The sequence below is a fragment of the Epinephelus fuscoguttatus genome, linkage group LG9, assembly GCF_011397635.1.
Source record: "Epinephelus fuscoguttatus linkage group LG9, E.fuscoguttatus.final_Chr_v1".
Classification (NCBI taxonomy): Eukaryota; Metazoa; Chordata; class Actinopteri; order Perciformes; family Serranidae; genus Epinephelus; species Epinephelus fuscoguttatus.
In genome coordinates this window covers 22,939,744-22,959,821 of record NC_064760.1, presented here as the reverse complement: position 1 = coordinate 22,959,821, position 20,078 = coordinate 22,939,744, and the positions used below count along the sequence as shown (strand labels likewise).

The 20,078-nt window shown below is 42.7% G+C and overlaps 2 protein-coding genes across 2 annotated transcripts; one reads left to right on the top strand and one right to left on the bottom strand.

The window, feature by feature from the left end:
* The first annotated feature begins 512 nt into the window (after positions 1-512).
* LOC125894421 (beta-crystallin A1-like) lies at positions 513-3,220 on the top strand. The gene is made up of 6 exons (XM_049585781.1): positions 513-673; positions 1,083-1,165; positions 1,283-1,401; positions 1,903-2,044; positions 2,139-2,281; positions 2,529-3,220. The coding sequence occupies exons 1-6, from the start codon at positions 523-525 to the stop codon at positions 2,674-2,676; spliced, it is 786 nt and encodes a 261-aa protein (XP_049441738.1). The 5' UTR covers positions 513-522; the 3' UTR covers positions 2,677-3,220.
* A 2,329-nt stretch (positions 3,221-5,549) lies between these two features.
* Positions 5,550-10,699, bottom strand: LOC125894420 (uncharacterized). The gene is made up of 4 exons (XM_049585780.1): positions 10,420-10,699; positions 9,369-10,307; positions 9,068-9,196; positions 5,550-7,175 (listed from the first exon to the last, which is right to left on the bottom strand). The coding sequence occupies exons 1-4, from the start codon at positions 10,687-10,689 to the stop codon at positions 6,405-6,407; spliced, it is 2,109 nt and encodes a 702-aa protein (XP_049441737.1). The 5' UTR covers positions 10,690-10,699; the 3' UTR covers positions 5,550-6,404.
* Between the last annotated feature and the right edge of the window lie 9,379 nt (positions 10,700-20,078).

The following is a 20,078-nucleotide window of genomic DNA, read 5'->3' as shown; positions in this document are numbered from 1 at the left end:
TTGTGACATTTCTGCATCAATTTATGGTAAAATATATTTTTCAAAATGTTTATTTTCATCTTTTTATTGTGGGGGACAAATGCACATGTTTTAAATATTAAGGGGGGCATGTCCCCTGCGACCCCCCTTAACTTTACGCCTGTGGTTGTACCTGCACCCTCGAAGGTGCGCGTGCAATGAGATGCCATGTGTGCACAGCACTTAGATCAAACTTGTAGCTGTCTAACTTGTCTGTACACTCATGCAGACCCATCCCGCTATCTCCTTCTGTGTCCCCCCCGCGGTGCCTCTCTGCTCCGCCGTTAATCCCCACATTCTCCACCCCGATCCCGGCCCTTTGTGCCTGGGCACGCGCTGGACTGCTGACCGGGGTCCGAACATACCGGAGCGCCTTTGTTCCGGAGCACCAGCAGCACTATGGGATGTGCTGAGCTGGCCCCTGGAGCCGGACAACAGCCTTCCAGCGGCGGGAGCGCGCCTCGCTGCTGGGCGCTGAACCGCTGCGCCAAATGGACGCTGCGCATGGACCGAGTCAGAGGCGTGGACGCGCTCCGGCAGGCGCGCTCCCCGACCGTCGGTATAAAACTGAAGCGCCAGGTTCTCTCAAAGCTCTACGCGAGGCAGGCGGTAGGCGCGTACCACTTTCGAGCTCTTCCAATAAAGTGCCAAATAGGTAAGGATGCATATCTCTGCTCTCAACACAGCTCAGGGTCAGACAGACAGGTGCCTAACACAGACACTGAAAAGCAAAAGCACTTTCTGAAACACTTGATCAACACCTTAACTGTAATCAGTATTTCATATTTTATATTTTCAATTACTTTAAAAACATTTTAAAAGGTAAATGAACTGTTTCTGGTCTCCAGATGTTGTAGTTCAGATGTGTTGTAGCTGAATGATTCACAGTGGTGTGTCTGTAAATGGATATTGAGCACCATCATGTTTTACACTTAGAAAAAGTGGCCAAATACCCTAGAATATTGAATTACTGATGCTTGAAACCAGTCTTCAAAGGACATTTTTTCCTCCTACATCCATATCTTACCTTGCTTTTCTTTTCTCTGTCCTCATCTGAACCTCAGGAGTAAAGATGTACAGAACTACAAGGTCCCCAATGATGCAGCCGCTGGTCAACTCAGGAATGGGCATGGCTCCTTTCTTCAAGGTAAACACACTCATTTGTTCACACATTCTAAAATTCTTGGTAAAGATGGACAGGCAACCTTATTGCCAAACTCGTTACTTGTTGTTTGATGTTTCTCACTCTCCATGTCTCCCTCAGGTGACTGTGTTCGAGCAGGAGCATTTCCAGGGCAAGTGCCTGGAGTTCACCTCCGAGTGCTGCAACATCCAGGACTGCGGACTGGACAACATCCGCTCCATCAGGGTGGAGAGTGGAGCGTAAGTGTCTGAGTCTTTTCCTCTGGTTAAAAACAAGACACAGGTGAGAAGTTAATGAAATATACAGATGGGGTGAATCAAGAAATGTTATTATCATACACCCACCCTAAACAGCAACAGGAGATAAAGAGGAGTCATGTGGGAAGCTTTAAGCACTGAGACAATTGAGTTGTTGACTCTGCAAAGTGAGCTGTGTGGTTTTGTTTTGTTGCTTGAGCCTGGTAGAGAAAGAGATGTGTTAATTCTCCAAAATCCAGTTTGGAGCATCCGTTTATTGTCCTTATTATCACCTTTTTCTATCATTACAGTCACTATGTTATATTTCTTTTATGATTGTCTTTATGGTTTTTATATCTTAAAATATATATATGTAAAATCTATTTACTCACACTGTGAAATAGTCAGAATTTTCCCAACTAAGTTAGATTTCAGAAACACACATCTTCAGATGGACACACAGTAAAGTGATGTTGACATATCTCTCCTTCTCTCTCTGAAAAGCTGGGTGGGTTTTGAGCACCACGACTTCCAGGGCCAGCAGTTCATCCTGGAGAGAGGAGAGTACCCCCACTGGGACGCTTACAGTGGCTCCATCTCCTACCATGTGGAGCGCCTCATGTCTCTGCGCCCAATCTACTGCGCTGTGAGTACTTCCTATCTCTTAATGTTCAGGTGACAAGCGACGGATAACCTCAAGAGTCCGAAATTCAACTGTTTGTTTCTCTGTCCCGCTGCAGTCCCACCAGAGCAGTCGCATGGTCATCTTTGAGAGGGAGAACTTCATGGGCCGCAGCGTGGAGATCTGTGATGATTACCCCTCTCTGCAGGCCATGGGCTGGATGATGCCTGAAGTTGGCTCCATGCATGTGCAGTGCGGCGCGTAAGTTTCTGTGTGGACAGCAAGAATTAGATGCAATTTATCAGCAAATACTCCACTTTCCACATGATTTACTGGACATTCATTTCAAATCTGGCTTTCTGCTCTATCAAACTCGACAAACACACTGTCACCACAGGCCCTCATTATCTTGTATTATATGTAATAGACACACCAGCTGGAAGCTTCAAGCGTGTACTAAATTTGTTACTAAATTTGTCCCGCTAACCCTTGTTCCCTCTTCATGCAGCTTTGTGTGCTACCAGTACCCTGGCTACAGGGGCCAGCAGTACATCATGGAGTGTGAGAGACACAGTGGAGACTACCAGCACTGGAGGAACTGGGGCTCCCACTGTCAGACCCCTCAGATCCAGTCCATCAGGCGTATCCAGCACTGAGAGGAGGACAGGCTGAGACTGAGACAGCAGCTCCCCTCCACCCCCTCCCTTCATCCCCAAAACCCCCTTCCCCCTCTTTCTTTCTTTCTCTCTTCAATCCTTTCCTTCCTCTTGACTTGAGCCGCAACAGCCGCCCCAACACCACTACTGATTTACAGCCGCTGCCAGAGTGTGATAAGAGACAATATCGCACTGTTAAAGCACAGGGAAACACACGCTCCACCACACACACACATGCTGACATAACTGACACTCACACAGTGTCTTTTTATTTGGTTTAGAGGTCCCTACACACTCACACACAAACACACACCTGCGCTGCACTCCTCACCTGAGCTGGGCGATGAGCAGAGCGACTCCTCAGCAAGCTGGAACCAAACAGAGGGGGGAGATGAAGCTCCAACGTGGCGCTGTGAGCGGGAAACCTCCCCAGCAGTCTCCTCAGTGCAGCCGACTGTGCTGTGGTGCAGCTCAGATGTGTTTTGTTGTTGTGTGTAGGAGGTTGATCCACAGGTTGATAACTAATAAACTCATTTTCACTTCAGGTGGTTTTGTTTCATTAAGTTTGTATGTGATGAATAAAGTGTGCTTCATCTCGCGTTGCAGCATGAAACACACCACCTGCAGGTGTGATAGGTGCCTGTAAACTGTCTAGAACAGTGGTTGTGGCTGCAGTGGGCTTAAATAGAGAAACTAGAATTCAGAAGGTCTATGGACGCTTTTGAAACTTAGAAGTATGTAGCAGGAGTAACTGGTATTTGTACCATGTGTTCAAGCCTGAAAATGGAGCCACATGTTTATGTGTATTCAAAAGCATAATTGCCAAACTAATTAAAAGTGCTAAATTAGACAAACAGCATACTGTAAAGGAAGATGGGGACTAATGGAAAAAGGGGCAGGACAGGGGAGGAAACAGGACAAACATCCAGTATTTTAATGACACTGTTTAGTATGGCTGAGAGAGCTGAACGTAAAAACAAAACAAAACAAAAAAAAAAACATAAAAATAGCCAAAAAACAAAAAAATAAAATATTTAGTAAAATGCTGCAATTAAATAAAACACAAATAAAATATGATTTGCTATTCTGACAATGAGCAGCACAAAGAAATTCGATACACTGTAGAACAACATGGTGGACTCCACTGAGGAGGACCTGCTCCATACGTAGATATAAACAGCTCACTCTAAGGTGACGAAAACATCATTATTTCCCAGTGGGTTAGGCACTGCTGAAAACATAGTTAGGGATATCATAAAGCCTACCATTTCTGTGAATAGATGCCCCTAAAGCTGGCACACTGGACCTTTAAAGTAATAATCTCTCAGATTTTCATTTAAATCTTCTTTATTCACTATCACCAAATGAGGTCATACAATGGTGACTGAGCCTGAGCCTATGGCCCACTAATTAAAGTACGATAATATTCATATATTTGCAGTATACTGAACCGAGTGTCTAGAGCAACATTGACAGAAAAAATGCTGTTTGACGTTACTACTACAAACATAGAAGGTTCTGCACCTACACGTTAAAAGATTTAAACTGGCGAAACACGATCTGACTTTTGTTATGAAGTAGTTACTGGAAATGCAATGTGATTTTCACTAAGCTTAGCACATACTAGGGGTAGGGGAAAAATGGATACAGCGTAGTATCACAATATTTTTGCATGGCAATTGCGTATTGTCACACAGTGCTGAGTATCAGTTTTTTGTATTATATAATATCAATATTACTAATACAAAATAAACGTTACTTTCTTTTATTAAATAGTACAGATGTTGACAAAGTTTTCCTCCGGGGACGTAATTTACAGTATACAGTATACAATACTCAGCATTTCGCAACACGTTTAAAATCGCAATAATATTGTACCGTGACTTAAAGTATCGTGATAATATTGTATAGTGGAGCCTCTAGTGATTGCCAGCCCTAGCACTTATGGCTATCGTTCATCATAAATGCAGTAAGCGATGGAACAGTCAGGAGCCACAGTGTGGAAACTAACTCCTCTCACCGTGCCCTGCTGTCCAAACTCATACCACCTGCACGTTCTGCGCCTGCGTGAGAGGAAATAACTCTCCATACCAGCAGACAGTGATGCTCTGTGTTCATCATTGAAAAATGAAAACTGGAAGACTAGGACTCAAGACGCTAGATAGCAAGTGAGCACATTAACATAACCTGATGTTGGAAGAATAAAGGATATTAATTGTGAGGCAGTGAACAATAACACAATTACGAGCTGTTTCTGCTAAAGAGCTCAATGGCTAAAATTTTTTTAACAAGTTTGTTTTGATATCACAGCGTCTTGACTTTAGCCGTTTGTTTGCTTTCCTCACTCCCATTTTCTCTTCTCATGCACTGAGCTAAACGGCCAATCAGCTGGCATCCGATCACGGTTGATCACAGAATGACAGAAAAAGACCAGTAATTGCCTGACTTCATTAAAATGTTTGTTTCGCTGCCCACAGATCTCTGTGACCTGAACTATTACGCCAGGGCCACACTGCCAACGAAGTGCTGCGAAGCGCAGCGCACCGAAATTCTTGCGCAAGCCCGTTCACATCAGACGGGCATTTCTCCACGCCGGTCGACAATCGCTGCAGTGCCGGCCACGGAGCTGCGCAGCACGGCCGGTGTGGATGACACAATCGGTTAACATGGGCGCCGAAAGGAAACTGGCTTCACTTCGAGGCTATTCACAGAGCTTCCGCGTCTGGTGTGGCCCTGGCATTAAACTGCTGCTACCACCAGTACCTACAGGTCTTGCCAAATCAATTAGGACTGAAACCTTTGAGACTGCCACTTTAACTTCCTTGTACATCTTAAAATGAAATCCAGAGTGACAGAGCAGAGCTGCTGCAGGAACTAGAGAAGAATTTTTATTGTAGAAACCAGAGTCCTCGACACTGTTAAACATAACCTGAGAGTAAAACAAGGAAGACACAAGTTTTCCTGGAACATTTACTAACTGTGGCACAACAGAGGCTGACACGATCAATCATATTTACAACTTATACAGTCATAGTCACATTTACAACTAATAAAACACTCTTAATTGCTTTGACGGTACTTAAACCTGATTTTGTTTTTGCGTTTAATCTTTTTCTAAAGTGTTTGGTTAGTTTCGGTTAGTGTTGTTCTCAACACTTGACAGTTAAAACAAACTATGCTGAACATGTTTTAATCACATATTACTGGACTTAGTAGTAACAAATCTGTAACTCTCTCCATAAAATCAATGGCTAAATATCTTCAACATCCAAAAAAAGATCACAGTCAGCTTTGACGGTGTGACACTGGCTAGGTCTGAATACTGAACTCAAGAGCTGAAACTCAACAGCTGCATATAAACTGCACAGTCCCGTTATTTTGTTTATGCATTATGTTGCACATCTTTTCTTTCATTCCTTTCTATCTAATCAAAATTATGTTGCTCACAACTTTTCTTTTCCTAAACTTTGGTACAGTAGGAAGACAAAAATCCCTCACGTGATTGTCAGTGTGTTTGCACATTGAGGTGAACAAAATGAAAACAGAAGACGTTTACTACTGAACCATGTTTGTCTCGATCTCTGTCACTGTTACTTACAGCTGAATGAAATCAATTCAGAAATGTTTTCTGAGAAATGTCGGAAAAAACAAAAACTGAATACGAGTATAAAAGAAAACTGGAAATGTAGGAGCACCTAAGTCTGATACTTCCTGTCAACAAGCTCACCTTAATCAACAGTAATGAAGACCGACGATGACTCGTAGTCTGTCTCTTCACCAACAACATCAATGTCCTCATCTTCCTCACCTTCTGAAGACTGACTCCAGTTGATGATCACTGGATCAAGGGTGGGGCTGGAACCGCCAATCACATCAATGTCTTCGTCGTCCTCCTCTTCCCAGCTTCCTGTCGACCCCAGACGCACCTCCTTCTCTGAATGTAAAGAGGGTGGAGCAAAATGCTTCACTGTGACACCGCTGCTCTCCATCTCTTCATCCATCAAACTTTGCTCTGTGAGTTTGATTTTAGTCCACACTGGTTCTGCCTCTCCTTTTTCTCTTCGTAGACCATCTCTTGCACTGGAAACCTCCCCCAATTCTCTGGTTGCTACTTCACAGACAATGTCTGCGGAGAAGGAGCTCAGTGTGTGTGTTTCAGGCGTCGGCTGTGCCATTTGCTCAAAGCAAACCCTCTTGGTCACAGTAGAATTATCACTTGTCTCCTCTTCTGACTCTGCTCTCCTCTTCACTCCCCTCGGGCTCTCTGCCTCTTCCTGTGGCTGGACAGTCAATTCTTCTTCATGTCTCTCTTTATTTCTCTCTGGCTGTTGATCCATGCCACAGGGCTCTACAGGCTGTGGCTGAATTGGTGGTGCTGAGCTCACATCATTTGATAAACTGAGGAACTGTCCATTTTTCTTGGGCCGGCCTGTGTGGCTTGGTGGGCCTGCTGAGGACGGTTGTTTGTCTACAAGTGGCTCAAGAAAGGGCATACTGTCCTGTAAAGTAAATTAAACTTATGAAATTATACAGACAAATACAACAGAATAACTGGCAAATTCACAGAAGGACTGAGTGGCTTTTGCAGCTGCTAAACCTACACAAATAAGACAAAAAGAAACTGTGTGATTCTCAAAACATCCACAAAAAGAGAAATAGTAATTCTCCATTATCAGCGCTAAAAGCCACATGCAGGTAACGTGAAATTATTTACATCGTGAGTGAGCTGGCGTTAACTAAAGCAAAACAGGTATCTTTTCTTTTGTCTTCTAGTTCAAATAATGTGAGCTTCTTTTACACTATGAAGGTGTACGTTTTAAAACATTATGAGCACTGACAGACCGGGAAATTAAACTCCAGCTAACGTTTCTGTCTGAAGTTTAAATTCTTTGCGCTACGTTTTGAGAAATGCTTCTGTACCTCGTTGGTCAGGACCTGGAGCTCGTGTCCGCGATTGTTCTCCCTCCTGTGTTTTTGGCGCAAAGGCAACATTCATACTTTGCCACATAGTTAATGGCAATCACATGCAGACAAAAAAGGGCAAATTGCACTCAGCTGCAAAACTTTATGGGTGTGAAGGTGCTGTAATATAATTAGCGCATTATCTTTTGTGGCCCTGAGACGGGGCAGATAGTGGTTGAACGTGATGTGCAGTTTGTGGTGCTATCAGCAGCCGTTAATGCCTGAGTCCAGACCTTTGAATCTGCCCAATCCACAAGCTCAACTTGACTGATTCATTTGGCATTGTGACATGAAATGGTGGCTTCTAGGTTAAAATAAAAATGACCAAAAAGCGCAGAGGGACTGAAGCTGAAAACACACAGGCGCCACTGCATCACATCCTGTGACGTGTGTCAAGTGCCGCCTCTCACACACACTGAATGCGTCACACTGAATCTTGTTAACAGGCAACCGCAACAAAGTTATCACTACTTCTACTGAAAGATCTGTACCTCTACCACCTCTGAGTTAGCTTAAAATCACGTGTGGAGAGCCCCTAATTAAACGTGATTTCTCACCTAAGGAGTCGATCTCCAGAGCTATGACTCGCCAGGCAATATCTTTTTGGCCATGGTCTTTATAAGGACGGGATTGTGGGTCGTTTAGCTCGGGATATTTCTTGACCTCAACAACGAGTCTCTCCTCATCCATTCTTTGTCACACACGAGACAGCAACAGAAACAGAGTTCTCTTTATGCATGCATGGCCTTCAGGAGTGGTTAGTTAGTGGTTAGAGAAAATAGAATCTTCCCCCCTCGATGGAAATCAATTAATGTCAGACTGAAAACAGAGGACAATTCTGTCTGATGTCTGGCAGTGGCTGCAATCCTTTGTGAATTTGCCTCTAAGAGTCTAAAGTCTACAAGAAGGCTAGCATCTCTGCAAAGCTGTACTTCTGCCCAGCAGTGCTTTAAGTTTAAAGCTAATATCATCATGCTAACATGCTCACAATGACAATGCTAACATGCTGATGTTTAGCAGGTATACTGTTTCACATTTCACCATCTTAGTTTATCGTGTTAGCCGGCTACATATGTTCATTAGCACGAAGCTCAAGATACAGCAGTTGAACAGACAATGGCGTCACACGCTTCATTGTCTGGGAGCAATAAATGTCTGTGCAAAGTTTTTAGACAACACTTTGGCTTGCTGGAGGTGTTAGAGGAAAGGGGAATCACCAAAGCTGACAGGATACATTCTCTGGGGACCATGAATGTCTGTACAAAATTTCATGTCAATCCATGCAGCAGCTGTTGACATGTTTGAGCCATTGTTATCTCGAGTACCTCACTGCTAATGTGGCTAAAACCGTAGCATAGACAGACAGATGTAAGGAAGACACAGTCGTGTACACAAGGTCTGTGAACTTGTAAAAAAGGTCCATGCTCACCATGATACATGCTTCTCTAAATCTACTCCTGATTGGGTAAATCTTTGTGCTCCACGAGACTGGCTGATCCTTTTCAGACAAGTTTTCACATGGTGCTGATGATGACGTCGTCTTTAGTTTGGCAGGAATCTGTAAAATATATATGTACAGACAAACGATTTGACACATTTTCTGTCTCATTCTGTGACACAATCATATTTCGCCCTCATATTAATATCAGTTATCAGACTTTGACTCGACCGATGATGACAGCAGACATCATCAGGAGCATTAGTGGAGAGTACTTTGAAAAGTCTGTCACCTTGACTTCCAGACAGCTGCCATCCTGCAGTGCAACTTTGGCTGGCAGCGAGACACTCCTCTCCAGTTTCACCACAGGCATCTGCTGCAGCTGCTTGTCTACTTGGTCATGAACAGTTTTCGCTTTTGCTTTACTCCTTGGCTCTGACTTCCTCACCTTCACGTTAATCCCAAATGCATACTCATTTTTTCTTCTCCTCCGTCGTTTGGCCGGTGCTCTGACTTTCCCCGGTGATCCCTCAGTATGTTTGGATAGAGCGGCACTGGGAGCAGAAGCCTTGCGTGAATGTGAATGTCCCGGCCGTCTTCCGGCTGCATCACTCTTTTGCAGTTCAGTTATCTGAGAGTGTCTGACTGGACCAGGTGTGTGTTTATTCTGTAGATTATGGTTGTGAGGCGTCTTGGTTTTTCTGTCTTTGCTCAGGACGGTATGAGACTGACTAGACTCTGTGCAGCTCCGACTACCCATCTCCACCTCTTCCCTGGCAGCACAGCTGTCAATGTGCTGCTCAAAGGACTGGAGGAAGTCATCAAGTATCTCACTCAGCGCTCCTTCTCCCTGATGCTGCAGAACAGGCATCTCATAGTTTGCAGTGGAGTGGCCTTGTTGTTTGTTTTGGGCCAAAGTACTGCCACAGGAGGCGTAGGCATGACTGCTGCTACTGGATGGAAGAGGCTGAGCGTGTGGAGCACTGTTGTTGTTTGGTAAAATATCGAGGCCCATCATCATTTCCTCCAACAGACGTTCAAAGTGTTCCTCGGGAGAAGCAGGAACTGGAGGAGGGAGGGAGGTGATGTGGAGGAGGGACGAGGCTGGAGGCACGTAAGAGGCTTTAGGTGGCAGCAGGGTGGGTGATGGAAAAGGCTGTGAGGTTGTTGGTTTGGCCTTCGTTGTTGGTTTGGCCCTCGCCCTCTGAGCCCTGCCAACAGGAGGGCCTTCCTGCACCAGAGGAGAAAAGCACGTTAATTATGCTACAATACAGAGTGCAGATGTATAAGTATTTTGTTTGGATTATGTTAAATACAGGGCAGTGTTTTGTCAGCAGTCTCACCTGCTTCAACTGCTGCGTTGTGCTCCTTTTACGCTGCGTGTTACCTCCTCCTGTCCCACTGTACGGCGGCATGTCTCCACTCTGGCTGGACTCCCACACATTACTGCGCCCTCTTCTCCTCTTATTGGTCTTCAGAAGCTCTCTGGTCTTCAGGTACAACTTCCTGCCCGCAGCTCCTCCGCCTTGACCCGTCTTGGAAGCCCTCAGCCCCCACCTATGCAAGAACATCTTCTGCAGCCTGCTCACCCCCACCTCCTGCACATCCACCATCTGCGTTAACCTTCCCCTACCCCTCCCTCCCGTTCTTGGTCTCCCGGCTCTTCTCTCACCCGTCCCAGCTCTCCTTGCACCTCCCGCCCCTGCTCCCTGCCTCGTCCCTGCTCGCCCCCTGGGGGGACCCCCCTCCTCCTCAGGCGGGTTCAGGAAGTAGCTGATGTATCCAGGGATGTTGTCTTGAAACTGCTCGAACTGCTCGTCCTCCCATTCTTCAGCCACTCTGACAGTGCTGGCTGCTTCCTGGGGGCCCGCCCACCAGCTCTGAGGGTCAGCAGCACATGGGGCGACCTGGCTGGGTAAAGGAAGGGGTGGGGAGATGAAGTTGGGCGGTGGTGCCACAGCAGCAACAGATGTGTGTCCAGCTGCTGTGGATACTTGTATAGAGTCTACGAGAGCAGAGGAAGGTTGGTGCATTTGGTTTTCATCTGGCGGGTAGACGAGGGATATGGGGATGTAGGGAATGTTAGGGGGAACGAGCTGGGAGTTTGTTGTCCCTACACTCTGGAGAGCAGACATATCTATGGTTTCCAAGGCTGCTGGTTGAGAGGTGGGAGCTGTGTTTACTTCCAGCTCCTCTGTCTGAGTCCACATGTCTATTTCACCCTCTGACGGCGTCTCTTTCCACAGAAACGTGCTCCCCTCTCTCACTTCTCTCCTCCACCTGCCCCGTCTCCCTTCATTCACCTCAGGCATCAATGGCTCCGTCTGCACTCCTACCTCCGCATGCTGCCCGTCCTCTTTTCTGTCCTTAAGATCACCTTTTGCGACCTCCACCAGCCCGTGGATGCCCAGCTTGGCTGCAGCAGAAATAGCATCTTGCTTCTCCTTCTCCCCCTCCCCTGCCATCTCCCCACAGTATAACAGCCTGACCATGTGGAGCAGGGTGCAGGTGCTGAGAGCATTAAACTCCAAGAGGTGGCTCTGTCCTGCAGGGGGTGGCGGTGTGGAGGACAGAGCAGAGGAGATGTGAGGGCTGATGGCTGACAGAATACAGCTGTGTGCTGGGACTGATATACCTGGAGGAGACAAACAGCGTCAGTAATGATGATGGTTTCCATAACTACATGAAACTAGAGCTCCAAATTGTCTGTATACAAACCTCCTACACAGTGTACTGATAAAATGGACTCACACAGCAAAAGATGATGAATGAATGGCGACAGTGTGGTGTGTGTGTGTGTGTGTGTGTATTTGTAGCTGTTTTTATACCTTCTGTTTTAAGCAGAGTGTCACAGAACTGGCTGCACTGCTGCTGTCTCTGCAGCTCAGCGAGGACGAGGGCTTCAAACCCCGGTTTCTGGTAGCACCACATCTCCCCATCCACTTCAGAGGAGGAGCAGAGAGGAGAGTGAGGGTGGATTAATAAAGGTGATTTGCATTTGGTGCAAATATGTCTTTCTACACGACTGTGACTGCAATAAAACAGAGATGTTTGTGTTAGTGAGACACTTTGCTTCATGTTCATCAGGCTCATGAAAAGGCACAGCACACCAAGAGCTCACATAACAGATTTAAGAAGATTTCATACACACTTATACTGGTACCCACTGGGGAAAAGACTTGACTTCAAACAAACAAAGAGTAATCAATACAAACATAATCAGTGCCTCTTTGTAGGTAAAAAACATTTCACTCAGCACATTTCTGACTCCTCATCTGTGTTGTATTGATCACATCTATTATGACTCAATCAATTTGTTGAGCAGTCAGGCTAATATGAGTGGGATTTTTGTCTGTTTTGCACATGTTTCTCTCTCTGTAAAAGCAGAATTTGGACAAATCAGTGTATTATCACCACCACTTATCAGAGATGATGTATTTTTTGAGCAGGGGAGTTGAAGTACTGTAAAGCAGCGTAACAGTTGTTACAGTGAAGAGAGCTGTTACATTAAACTTACATCACACATTTAGATTGTGTACTTGTGTTACTTATTGAGTTAGTTCTAGCTATATTTTGACAGTCATTAATTATTTGTGTCCTAAATTTCTGTTTCAAAGAGAACAGTTTAACTGATAGTACTACATTTTGCATATTAAATCCAACAATGACTACGTATTAACAGCCTTGAATGTCAGTTTATTTCTAAACCCCATTGTAGAGAGCCTTTTGCTCACCACAAATTGCATTAAAACTCTCTTTAACAGATTTTTTGGTCTTAATAACTGTTAAAATCAGGAATGTGTGCATGAGAAGTTAGTGAGACACCTCATGTGAAAGCATAATTTTTTAATGCACTGGACAATTTAGAGGTTTTGGGCTAATTTACTTCCATAATATGTCTCCTTTCAGACTGGTGGAAAGGAAACGTCCAAAATACAGATTTAGGTGTTTATTTAAGTTCAGATTTCTGTATTGGAAATGTATGCAAAAGGGTACATTTAAAAAGATAATATCTGATTTGTATATCTAAACTTGTAATACACAAAATAATTATCTTAATGTAAGTAACCAGCTAAAGAAGTTCGGTGGTCATATCTGTTACTTAAAATTTCTACCCTTAAAATAAGTTCCTCATACTATAAGCCAAAAAAGCCATTTACATACACCAGACTATCCAGTTTTATTCCCATGTGTATTCTAAAGGGTTTGAACGGAAGATTTTTGTTCATCAGTCATAGTCTGATTTATGTGACAATTTATTCCTAAAACACACATACTCACACTTCCTGCTCATAAATTGATAGTACTGTTGCTGTTTTTTTTTCAATCAAACATATTTTGCAATTAGCAATTTATTACTTGTATTATTTAATGTATTGTTCTTTATATTTCTGTACTTCTGCGTTATTAATAACACCCCCCTGCAGTGTATTTCATTATTTATTTTTCTTGCCTTTTTGTGTTTTAATTGTACTAAATAAATAAATAAACTAAACTTAAAACATGATAAGGCTGTTGACAGTATTGTCTGGTTTGTGGAGTGATAATAAGAGATATCAAAAATCCCCTCAGTGACAGAAATTGACTCTAACATGTGAGCAAAACAGGAACTTTGCACCTGATCTAATCAAATATTCAGATCTTTGTGTGAATGTATGCAAATTAGTGCATACTTAATTAGATACTACATATTAACATCGAGAAAACTTATTATACAAAAAAATAATTGTGTTACTATAAGTCATCACCTGTTTCACTTGAATTTCGTGGTGGTAAGTTATGTATTAGTTACAGATAATGCGGTGTTTACCTGCAGTGTCTCCTCTAATGCTAATCTGCACACCTGCATGTTAGCATCACTGCAGACAGCTAGCAGCAAGCTAACGTTAGCCGCGCTCAACACAACCGGACCTCCCGGGTTAGAGTAAGGAGGAGTAAACTAGTCATAACACACTAACTGTTAGTTAACATGTCATGAACATTACATTACGGACTACAACTAAACTTCTGACGACAACCTGAGCAGTTTGCACAACTTTCTTCCAGCTGGCTGTGGTGGTGTTACACAAAAACGCGGGCGGGGGACAAACATCTGTTTCACTCACCGTCTCAGTGCTCCTGATAAATCCGGTTCCACGTCAAAGAAATATCATGAGTTGGTTTTAAAATATTTATATGCATAAATGAGATTATCACACAGTATATTGTTTGTTTTCTGTTGTTTTTCCCTGCCCGTTATTGGAGGTCATCCTCGGGTCAGCGTGGTCGTCAAAGGCGTAACGGTTGCTCACTGTCATGTATCACTCCGCCACCAGGGGGCAGGAGAGAGCGAGGTACAGTCAAAGAGTACAGACACAACTTGAAATACAAGATAGTTCACTTCTCGTACTTCCTCTTATCGCCTCAAAAAGATGAGTCTCGAAATGTTCCTTTTTGAAACCTGATTTGTACTTTTGTGTTTTATTTCTTTCTGTTTTATATTTGCCTCTATATGCACTATTTGTCTTAGCTCTTCACATTAAAAAAAAGTATTATTGTTGTTGTTTTATTTTCATGCAAGTGCTATAGGAAAAAAAACATTATTCTTCTTACTATTACTTTTGTATTCATATTACTATTATTATGTACTTTTTTGATGGTAACTAAATCCATTTACTCAAGTACTGTACTATGTACAATTCTTAAAAAGCTACTTGCTGTATTCTTAAAGGATTTCCATTTTATGCTAGTTAATACTTCTACTCCACTGCAATTCAGAGGCAAATATTGTAGGGTAACATAGAGAAGATGCCCTACTTTAAGAAAAAAGTAAATTTACTGTATATTAAAAAATATATATTTGGATATGATTTTACCATGTACATGATGATGATGCATAACCAACACACTGTTGGAAGAAATAAAATGATAAGGTTGCCAGTTTTGTTACTGCAAAACTACAATACAGTACTACTTCTATATGTACGTAGCTATGAATTAAATGAAGTCACACATGACTACATGAAGATAACTGAACTAAATGGACGCCCCTGGGGGTTTTCAACCCCTGTCTAAAGGAGTGTCTTGCCCCAAAGGGTCTAACTTTACATTTTATTTTAAGGGAGAAAAACATTTTGTTTTAAATCATTCAAAATTCAAAAAAATAATCTCTCAACACAAATCCCCCATCATCATATATCAAAGCTTTTTATGTACAGTACATGATACAACAAGATGATAATACATACATTATGATATATTGTTATAGGTTAAGCTACCCAGCAGTATATAAAGTCTTAAAGCCCCACATTTACCAGCTGCAACATTTCAGTGTGCACATTAATCGGGTCATTCTGGATAATGAAAATGTTTAGTTTTAGTCATTTCAGTATTAAGTAACACAGTTTATATCGCTGTTAAGTTGTATTGTATTATCCTCCTGAGCCCCGAGCTATTGTTTGGTATGCATTTTTAATTTCTCCAAGTTATTCAGTTATTCAGATCAGTAGGATCTGATAAATATAAAGATTAAGCTTTGTCTTTGAACAGTAAGTAGCTTTTGAAAAAACGATGTCCTTAAATGAGGACAATGGGTTTATTCTTAAAAGTCACAAGTGCCTAATAAAGTATAAAACAGTTTATTTCAATGCCTCAGCACTGTTGTACAAAAACAAAATATGAAACAATGCAACATATGCTCAATATTGTGTAACTCTGAGGGGGTCAGAGTAATAAAACTGTTCATTTTGATGCCTGAATATGGCCGTGCAAAAATAAAACTGCAAATAATGCAACATTTCTCTAACTCTATAAATTTTCGTTGCTCCATACTCCAAGCCAGAAATGTCTTTTTCTTGTGTAGGAACAGTCTGTCACATCTAATCGGCCTGTATGAAATGCCCAAGTCCCAGTGTCTCCAAATACTTCCTAAATAACAGCATCTTGGCTTGGTACTGTTGCTAAAATTGGTCATGTTTGTACATCATATCAACCTACAAACATTATCAAGCATGAATAGACAAGTTTTAACTAAAACAGTCAATCAGGTACCTTGTCTATTTTTGTAACAGTAAACTGAATTGACAGAGGTGGCTGAGATGGATTAGTGTATTGTGCTCTTGCTACCGCTAGATGGCACATACAAGTGTCCATGAATGAGGACAGCAGGTCTAAATTAAGCAGCATGAAGTGTAAGGTGCAGCAATCCCAAAATGTGATGTCCTCATATGAGGATGCAGAGTCGCAGGAGGTTAAACTCTGGAGATATTTCCACAAAATATTAGAAAATACTCAATTAAACAGCACCACTTTAAAGAGATTAAATGCAGTTTGAATAAAACAAGGCATAAACATGCAGGCAGGATTAATTGTAGGGCTTCACTATAGAAGTCTGGTGGACTTAAAGTGAAACATTACACATTTGAGGGAAGAAATAACACATCATTCTCTTGAAAAATGAAAATGTTTAATTCAAAAGCAATAAAACACATGCTTGCTTCACTCTACATACTCAGGCTTTGCTGCTACAACCTTATTTGGTCTGGGATGACTTACAGTGGCTAATGTTAGCAAAGTTTTGGTATATATTTCTGTGTAACAGTTCGGTGGTTTGGTGACTTCTCTCCTTGTGCTACTGTCACACCACCATTTACCAGCAGCTGTTCACCAAAAAGTTAAGAAAAATGTTAAAATTATAAAAATGTTTTTTTCTGTAATGACTTTTTAATTGTATATCCATTTCTATCTATGGTGCAGTGTGGTGAAACCCTATAAATGGCACATTACTGTGGCTGAGAACACTTCATACTCTGTCACACAATAAAACATCCTGTGTTAATTGTTCCCACCCATCTCTGCCACAGTCCAGCTGAGATCTTATTTGGGGAAACAATTTTAATGACCGACCTTGGATACACTGTCCCTGTGTAGCACGAATAAACAAATTAACAAGGTGTTATTTTTATCCAGCTATATGTTGTCCTGTACTCAGCTACCAGTCTGCCTGTCAACCCCTGCCTCACTGTTTGTGCATTAGTGTAAACATATAGGATGATACCGTGCTGCAGGCATCTTAATGAGTTTTATGATTTGTAGTCTGCATGTGTACATGTGAGAGATGACAGGTAGCTTCTGCAGTATAGTGCATCAAACTAAACATGTCTTTATGGTAGCTTATAGGGGACGAAGCCACAGGTTTTGCTTTGTGCAACCTCTGAAGTTCATCTGACGCAAAAATGAGTCTGAATTAGTCAAATTAAGTTGTAATCTTCCAAAGTTATGGTCTTTATTGTACCATATTCCTTCTTGGATTGCTTGCTGAGTGTTGGTTGAGGGATTGTAACACAATGTGGGAAGTTACAACTAAAAAGAAATTTGATTTGTCAAACTCAGACTGCTGAAACCTCATATTATCTTCAAAAAAATAGTGCTTGCTCAGGCGTTAACATCCACTGCTACAGACAGAAATCCAGCCCAAACATATGATGCAACTGGTGCTTTACTGTGTCAGGCAGCAACATATGCTAATAAAACCATAATTAATATGTCTTTTTACAACTTTTATGGCAGTTTAAGCACCCTCAATGTTCACAAAATCCCTGTCCAAAAAAGTTACTACAGAGACAAACTGCAGCTCTGTCGAATTGAAAAGGTTGTTACACAATCATGGCCCAGTGTTACATGTTTCACAAGGAGTATGAAGCAACACTTTGACCGTTTAAAGTTAGTTGTCCTTGATCTGAGAAGCACCTGACATAGCTGCAAATTGCTGGAAGATGATTTCACCCGGTAACCAGTGATGGGGAAGCTACATTAAAACTGAAGTTTACCAAACTAAAAGCTACTTCCCAATGAACTCTAGTTGAACTACATCTAACGACTCTCAAAACATGTTAGCTTGTCAAAGTAAAACTATTTTCAAAAAGTAGTCCAACTACATGATGGAAGATGATCACAATCTGAATTTGGAATCTCATGTTGTCACACAGAGCTACAACTGACGTGATGTAGATGTGTTTGATTTCCGAGGCAGCCTGAGGATGTTTTAAAGAGAGGAGCAATTGTTGGAGAGGAATCAGAAAAATGCTAAACTTCTAAGGAATTTCATAATATTTGATCACAGACATCTTGCTGCAAATCAGAAACAGGCGACTGTCAATAATCGTGGCCAATAAGCTGCAGCACTGTACGATACTGTACGGCAAAAAACATCATAAGAATACTATGAATATGTAGCTTGTTATTAACAACATGACCCAAACTAGTTAAATACTGAAAAAGCTATTGAGATTGAATGTACTTAATGACTCCCCAACATTCTCCATCACATAACTGTATATAAAAGGACTGTTAGCATATCAAATACAACCAATAATAAATTACTCATAAACATAGTCACAGTATCAGTCTGCGTGCTTTTAATAGTACTGAGAGCTGGTGAAATCCTTGGTGAGTCCTTGTTACTCATATCCACAGAGAAAAGAAACATTTCCTCCAGTTTCTGTAATCAAATAGTTTGCATTGTTGGAGCACATTGGGTAGGCGAGTGGTTACACCACATGCCACATTACTGCAACATCCTGGGATCGAATCCAGGCTTGGGGCCTTGGTGTCATACCTCACCCTCTCCCCATGTTCCCACTCTGTGTCTGCTCTGTCAGATAAAGGTGAAAATGCAGTTCACATTGTCTCATTTTCTCCGTGCAGTTCAACAAGGAATTGCTCAAAGGACGAGGACGGAACCGGACTGAAAAACTTGGTAGGTGCTGGAGAGTCCTGTTGGTCTGGAGGGGGCCGGGGCCAACGCTCATTGAACTTGACAAAGAAGTGCGGGTCTTTGAAGGGTCCCCCGAAGATGATGGCCTGCATCAGGTAGACGAGGGCCACGACCATGAAGCTGATGAGGAAGAAGGGGATGAAGGGCCTGAGGTGGTGCCAGGCCACAGTGACCCCGTAGCCCAAGCCGCTGAGCCCGCTCTGCTTACCAGTGTGGGACGTGTGTCGAGAGGAATCCGGGACCGGAGTGCGATCAGGGGACTCGTCATCTGAGTTCGAAGAGGACGGACTGGGGACAGTGTGTGAACCCATGAGTTACAAGTCAAGACCGAGCAGCTCCTTTGCTCTTAAACTGATCTGTTTGTGCTCACTTCCCTCCACAAATTAGCTCCAGGGATCATGAAGAAGGAAGCATTAGGCCTCACATAATCTCCCAGTGGTGTGGTTTCCCAACAGCGTCCCAAAAGTGGACCCTGGCTCGCTGTGATGAATCCAGTGCTAAATTCCTCCCAACAATCATTCTTCTTTGAACATGTGTTATGTTCCCTTGGTCGTATCGTCCCGGCAGATTTCCCCTCAGATCTCGGGTGCTGGAGTTAAATGTTGCTGCTTCTATTTGAGCTTGAGAGAGAAATCGAGAGGAAATGAGGAGCAGCGGGGGAGCCCTAAATAGATATGACACCGAATGACAGGACACAGGGAGGGAGGGAGAATCTGCTGCGTTTGGTGGTCTCAAATTTAAGGAAGGGTGTGTGTGTGTTACAAACATTACACACATTCACTGACTAACACAGACATACGCACACACTTGTCACTCAGATTCATGGGTGTAGCAGCTAGAGGACAAAACCATTTATGTTTCTTTGCAGCTCTAATAATACTCCACTGTGGCAGGTGTAGCTATAGAGTTTTTATTATCCTAGTATATATGGTATACACTATATATATGCCCCCCTACATGAAGGTCCAATTGCTGTTTCAGACCAGTCTGCACACTGCAAGGAAACTTTATAAGGAAACTTTATACTTTATAGAGCTAAGTATCAAACCTTAAAGGGACAGTTCACCCAAAATCAAAAATACATATTTTTCTTTATACCTGCAGTGCTACTTATCAGTCTAGATCAGTGGTTCCCAACTGATCCAGCCACGGGGTCCAGATTTCTCCTCAGTCATTAGTTCAAGGTCCACGTATTTTAATATATTCAGCATCTCTGTTAAGTAGCTGTCCATTATTAACTCGCTCTAC